A 7,294-nucleotide genomic window follows, 5' to 3' on the forward strand; every position below is an offset into this window, starting at 1 on the left:
CCTGGCCGCTGGAGATATTTAAAAAAATATTTTTATTAATTTTATTTAATTATTAAATCTATTCTTTTTATTTAATCTTCGTTGATGAGATAGATATAGATTTCGAATTCAGATTCAGTGATCAAAAGTCGCCTCGCCGATTTGCTAGAAATGATTTTTCTAGTCTTGATAGAAAATTTGCTACAAAATATTTATTTAGACATATAATAATAATAAGTCAAAATACATTCTAAATATTGTAATCATTGTATCACATATATTTTTTCTCCTAAATCAGACTTACAAATTTCAACGGAATGTATTATTCCAGCAATAACATTATAATAAAAATTGTTATATTATACGAGATCAGTCTCCCTCTTATTCTATAATCACATGCTAAAAATTTTTTTTCATATAAAAATATCTATATAATAATTTGAGTTCAGAAATTTTTTTAGCGGCATTCCAGATGCCTTTTTTCTCGATAATTGATCTTCTGCGCAAAATGCAATGTACAAAAATTTATATGGGACAACACGAAAGAATAAACGTATACTCTCTATATGAAAAAAACGGGAAAATACAATTATTTTCAAATTCAAAGTGAGCCCCAATTCTAAAAATTTCAAATAAATCTGAGAAATCTCCAGATTTCTCAGCAAGTTCTCGTTTGGTTGATTAAAAAACGGAAGAAACAAAATAAACGATGTGTCCGCAACAGCCATTAAAATTCGTATAAAACTTTCTCGATCCTAAATCTAAACTCTAAAGCCTTAAATCGTTTTGTCCGGTGACTTGTGAGCATAAACAAAGAGCAAGACGTAAAATGCCGGCAGAACTGAGAAGATAATCACATTTTTGACGACGGCGATCGCAAAATCAGAAACTCGACTTCTCTCTCTCTTATTTTGTCCTTGCAAATTTTTGGCCTTCTCTTCTTTGTCGTCTCCTTGATCTTCTTCAGTGAAATCGTTTTTCTCTATAATTTCTCTCGTATTTCCCAGATTTTCCGCGACGGCAGCGAATCTCTCGGGCGGAGAAATGCTCTCAAATCTCAGCGTCAAGTTCGATCCACACTGTGGGGAGAAAATCGTTGCGAATTATTTTCAGGTCTTTGCTCAGTTTTTTTGTTTGTTTAATTGTTGTAAATATTGAAATTCAGGGTGTCTAGCAATTCTTAGAAACAAAATTCAAGATATTTTCCACCTTTTCCGGGTCAAGAAATCAAGCTTTTGCAGGTCTCTTTTCTTTTCTACTTTAAATAATGAAATAAACGCATTGTTTATTGGTCAAAAATTTGTAAAGAAAGTAGAACGATAAATAAATTCTTTACTTTTGCGAAAATAAGGCTCGTAGTTTTAATGATATAACCGGTAGAGACTAATCAAATTAAAAATATTAAATTTATCTTAGAACTTATAAAAAATAGGTAGCGAAGAAGGTACTGAATTTTTTTAAATTAAAGTATTTATAAACTAGAATTTGAAAGTAACGATAAATAATTATTTGTACTATTGCATTTTGTTAAATACTTAAGTAACTTAAATTATCAAGAAAATATTGATTTTTTAAAAATGTTAAAAAACCTACTTCAAAGTTTGTTTTAAAATTCGATAATATTTTTCAAACTGTCACTTAGGATGGGGCTTAAACTTAAATTTGTTCAAATAAAAAAAAAAGTTTTAGTGGTAAAAAATTATTTTTGTGTAGTATTTTAAGTAAAAAAGCAAAAAATTGCTTTTTTTCTAGGTTAGATTAACATTTATTTTTAAAAAGTAGGATTTAAACATTTTTCATTGGAAATGTCAATCCAGCTGAATGCGGAAAAGTAATTTTTTCTTCATTAAAAAAATTCCTGTTCCAGCGAGAATTTTTTTCATCATTTTCAATTTTATATTCTTACTTGCTACCTAAAACAGTAAACAACAAAATTTGTTTCTACACCCTTTGAACCCATAGAATAAATTTCAAAATTTTCGAAATTTCAAAAGTTTTGAAAACTTCCCTCAAAATAAAATTTACGAGTCCAGTATGAAATCTTTTAAGTTCTTAAAATATTTGTGAAATATTTTTAAAAAATTTGAAGTGTTTGAAATATTTTAAAATCTTTAAAAAACTTGAAACCTTTCAGGATCTTCTAAAATATTTTGAAACCTTTTGAAATCTTTTTAAATCGTTGGAAATTTTTGAAATCCTTAAAATCTTTCTGCAATCTTTTAAAATGGTTTAAAGTCGTATTATATTTTTAAAGTAGTTCGAAATCTTTGTGAAATATTTGGAAATCACATAAAATACTTTAAAATCGCCTATAACCTTTTAAAATTTTTGTGAAATTATTAAAAACATTTTGAAATACTTCCAAAATATTTTGAAACCTTTTGAAATGTGTTGAAATATTTGTGATATCCTTGAAATCTTTGTGCAATGTTTTGAAATCTTCTAAAATGTTTTGAAGTCTTTGCTAAATCTCTGTAAAACCGTTGTTAAATCTTTGTGAATTCTTTGAAATCCTTAAAGTCTTTATGCAATCATTTGAAAATTTCTATAATCATATGATATATTTGAAATCCTTCGGAATCTTTGTTAAATAATTGTGAAATCTTTGTACAAACTTTTCAAATCTTTGTGAACTTTTTTGAAATCTTCTAAAATTGTGCGAAATCTTTATAAAACCTTTAGAAATCTGTTGAAATCTTCCAAAATGTTTCGAAGTCTTTGTTGAATCTCTGTGAAATCGTTGTCAAATCTTTGTTAATTCTTTGAAATCTTCGTGCAATCTTTTGAAATTTTCTAAAATCGTATAATATTTTTAAAATCCTTTGGAATCTTTGTAAAATCTTTGTGCAAACTTCAAAAATATTTTTAAATCCTTCAGCCTTTGAAATATTTGCAAAATAATTTTAAATCTTTGTAGAATTTGTTGAAAACTTCTCAAATCTTTGATATCTTTGTGATGACTTTTGAAAATTTGATAAAATCTTTGGTTAATATTTTTAAATCAGTAAACTATTTGATATATTCGGGAAATCTTTGTGAAATTGTTTGAAATCGAAAATTTTTGGATATTTTTGTGACATTTTTTGAAATCTAAAAATTTTGAAATTTTTGAAATCGTTGAAGCTTTTTGTAACACTTTGAAGTCGCTTGAAATCATTATTACATTTTTGAAATCTTGAAACTCTTTGTAATACTTTGAAATTTTTTAAAATCTTTGTGCAATCTTGTCGAATTCTCTAAAATCGTATTATATCTTTTAAAATGTTTGAAATAATTGTGAAAAAGTTGTGCACTCTTTTGAAATCTTCCGAAATTTTTGAAATCCTTGAAATCTTTGTGAAATATTTTAAAATGTAAAAAAATGTAATCACTTGAAATGTTTTGAAATTACTTAAAAACTTTGTGAAACCTGAAAATCCTAAAGCCTTTTAAAATCTAATAAAATATTTTTACACTTTTTGTAATATTTTGAAATCTTTAAAATCCTTTAAATCTTTGTGTAAACTTTTGAAATTGTCAAAAATCGTGTTATATAATAGAAATTTTCTAAAACCCTTGAAATCTTTATGAAATTTTAGTCCACATTTTTGAAAGCTTCAAAAATCTTTGAAATATTTGTCAAATCGTTGGAAACTTTTGTGAATTATTTTAAACTCTTGAAATCTTTGTGCAATCTTTTGAAATCTTCTAAAATCTTTGGAATCTTATAAAATTGTTTGAATTTTTTTATATTTTCTCAAATCTGTTGTATTCTTTGTAAAATCTATCGAAATCACTTGAACTTTTTGAAATCTTCTAAAATCTTTTAAAATAATTGTGAAATATAATTGGGAAATATTTTTGCACACTTGAAATCTTATAAAGTCTTAAAAATCCTTGAAATTTTTGTGCAATATTTTGAAATATTACAAAAAAATTAAATCTTTCAGAAATGGAATGAAATCTCTTTAAATATTTGTGAAATCGTTTGAATTTTTTGTGAATCATTTAAAATTCTTGAAATCTTTGTGAAATCTTTTGAAAATACTTAAAATCTTTTGATTTTTTCAAAAATCTTTCGAATGCATTGTGAAATCTTTCAAAGTCACTTTAAATTTTCTAAAACCTTTTAAAATCGTCGCGAAATAATTGTGAAATATTTATGCAACCCTTTTGAAATCTTCTGAAATCCTTGAAATCTTTGTGAAATCTTTGTGAAATCTTTTGAAATATTAAAAAACAATTGAAATCACTTAAAATCTTTTGAAATTACTTAAAAACTTTGTGCAACCCCAAAAACCTAAAGCCTTTTAAAATCTAATAAAATATTTTGAAACCTTTTGCGATATTTTAAAATCTTTGTGATATCTTTAAAATCCTTAAAATCTTTGTCCAAACTTTTGAAATTTTCTAAAATCCTTGAAATCTTCATGAAATTTTAGTGCACATTTTTGAAATTTTTTAAAATCTTTGAAATATTTATGAAACATTTTTAAATCTTTGAAATCTTTGTGCAATATTTTGAAATATTAAAAAAAATTAAAATCTTTCTGAAATCGTATGAAATATTTTCTAATATTTGTGAAATCGCTCGAAATTTTTGTGAATTATTTGAAAAACTTGAAATCTTTGTGCAATCCTTTAAATTCGTTTAAACCCTGTTGAGATCCTTAAATCTTTTGAAATCTTGTAAAATTGTTTGATTTTTTAAATATATTTTCTCAAATCTGTTGAATTATTTGTGAAATCTTTCGAAATCACTTGAAATTTTTGAAATCTTCTAAAACCTTTTAAAGTCACTGTAAAATATTTTTGCACACTTGAAATCTGATAAAATCTTTAAAATCCTTGAAATCTTTGTGCAATATTTTGAAATATTAGAAAAAAATTTGAAATCTTTCTGAAATCGAATGAAATCTGTTTTAATATTTGTGATTTATTTGAAATTCTTGAAATCTTCTGAAATGTTTGAGATCCTTAAATATTTTAAAATCATGTAAAATTCTTTGATATTTTCTCAAATGTTTGAATTCTTTGTGAAATCTTTCGAAATAAGTTGAAAATTTTTCAATCTTCTAAAAAGCTTTTAAAATCATTGTGAAATATAATTGTGAAATATTTTTGCACACGTGAAATCTTCTAAAATCTTAAAAATCCTTGAAATCTTTGTGTTATCTTCTGAAATCTTTTGAAATAGAAAATATTTAAAATAATAAAATGTTCTATAAGCATGGCTCATAATTCTGAAACTGAATTGACATCGAAATTTTCATTTTTATAATGTGGATTTGTAGTAAGTTAAATATTATTAAAAATGCATAATTCAAAATTCTTTCCATCTTTTAAATGTGAAAATACTAAGTACTCAAAAATTTTCAAAAAAACAATATTAAAATCCCTTTATTTCAGCCTATAAAATAATTACTATAACCTCACAAAAAGTTCCTTGAAATCTCTTTGTATCTTCTCCATAATAAACAAAAGATAAATTATATCTTCATATTTTTTTTTCAACTTTTCAGGTCCAACATTTCTTCTAAACCAGATCTTTTTTTTATCAAATAGATTAAAAGAAAAGACAACACAAATTCAAGGTTCTCATGAAAAAATCAAAACTTCCAGGTTGTCAAGGTAAAAAAAAAAAGTACAGGGAGAATGCCAGGTTTTTAAGATCGCTAGACACCCTGAAATTGTTACGAACAGTTGAGGGCGACGAGGCGGCGAGAAGAAAACCACCTCCTCTGCAATCAGTTGAACCGGAATTTTTCATTTTCCTGCGATTCTTTCTCTCTTCCAAATCCGCTTTTGTTGGTCCCAGAACTTTGTTGCTCTCTTCATGAGCATTCTGAATTCCCAGTTCCTCATTTCGACAATTTGAATCCGACAGGATGGCGTTGGTAGCAGCTGGAGCAGCAGACGAGAATGGTACGAAAAAGGCAGTTTCATTCGCGAGACTATTTCTCTTACTAGAACCAGTGACACTACTCGTTCTCTTTTTTTTCCTGAAAGTGCCAGTCCAGCTATATTTCGATCTGCTTTTCGGCTTCTTTTCAACAAGAAAATTTTCCGAGTCAACAGAACAGCCCGAATTCGAGCACCAGTCGAAACCCGAATCGCTCTCACAATCCGAGTCGGCCTCATTCTTCCAGGGTGACTTTATTACTATTGGCATCCCATCGCCTCGATTTGAAATTTTCGCTTCCAACAAGTCTCGATTGTTTGCCTCTGCTTTTGTTTTTAAAAGTGTTGTTGGACTGGCATCAGCCTCGGTGATGTGGAAGCTGAGACTCCGTCTGAGAGTGTGGATCGAACGTGCGCGAGAATCTGTTATATGAAACGCGATGAGATAAAAAAAGAAAAAAAAAAAAAAGAAAAGAAATTGTGGCAGCCACAAAATTTAGTAAATATACAAATTATCAAAATATACTTTCATCTATCATGGACCGCTTTTCATCTGATGTTACGACAGTTTTTTGGGGACTCAAATATATAATATATTTGAGCTAGTTTTGAGCTAATTTGAGCTAGAGTTTTAAGCCGGTTATATGACTTTGCGAGCGGTAATGAGAATGAGAATATTACCGAGAATATTGGGAATGGTTAAACTGTGATAAGCCATCTGGTGACAAAAATTCGAACTAGAAAGAATAGGCACGATTTTAAGGGCATGTGACACAGCTAAATACCTATATTACCGACCACAGTTTTTCAGTTCACTGAATGTTTTTTTGAACCTAAGAACTTTTTTTGTAAGTAAAATATCGAGCTGAAACTTCGGGAAATGTATTAGAGTGCAATAAAGTACGTTTAGGTACTGCATTTTGGTAGAAACTTCACTGAAAATTATTTTATCTTTTTTCTGAACCTCAACATTTTTTGAACGTTCGAACTTTTTTTATACTACGTTTAAGGGCATGTGACACAGCTAAATACCTATATTACCGACCTCACTTTTTCGGTTAACTGAATGTTTTTATGAACCCAAGAACTTTTTTTGTAAATAAAATATCGAGCTGAAAATTTGGAAGATTTATTAGGGTGCAATAAAGTACGTTTAGGTACTGCAATTTGGTAGGAACTTCACTGAAAATTATTTTATCTTTTTTCTGAACCTCAACATTTTTTGAACGTTCGAACTTTTTTTATACATAAAATATCGGTCTCAAACTTTGAGAAATGCAAGAGCCGAAAGGAAACTACGTTTAAGTACAAAGCTTAATAATAGAAGATGTAGAAAAATATATTTCAACAATCAATTCCAACGGCATCAGCCGGTAACGTTGTACACGAAAATACGAAACCTGGCGGCCACTAGACGAGGCTCTAGAGAGTTCGT

The 7,294-nt window shown here is 27.8% G+C and overlaps 1 protein-coding gene across 1 annotated transcript in view; it reads right to left on the reverse strand.

Annotated features, from left to right (window-relative positions):
* Positions 1–273: 273 nt before the first annotated feature.
* Positions 274–7,294, reverse strand: part of LOC117172853 — a 22,017-nt gene continuing 14,996 nt past the window's right edge. The window contains exons 3-4 of the mRNA XM_033361111.1: positions 5,660–6,282; positions 274–1,058 (exon numbers count right to left, since the gene is read on the reverse strand). Of these exons, the coding sequence (XP_033217002.1) occupies positions 756–1,058; positions 5,660–6,282 (926 nt within the window). The 3' untranslated portion in view covers positions 274–755. The remainder of the gene's footprint in view (positions 1,059–5,659; positions 6,283–7,294) is intronic.

This window comes from Belonocnema kinseyi, chromosome 5 (assembly GCF_010883055.1).
Source record: "Belonocnema kinseyi isolate 2016_QV_RU_SX_M_011 chromosome 5, B_treatae_v1, whole genome shotgun sequence".
Classification (NCBI taxonomy): domain Eukaryota; kingdom Metazoa; phylum Arthropoda; class Insecta; order Hymenoptera; family Cynipidae; genus Belonocnema; species Belonocnema kinseyi.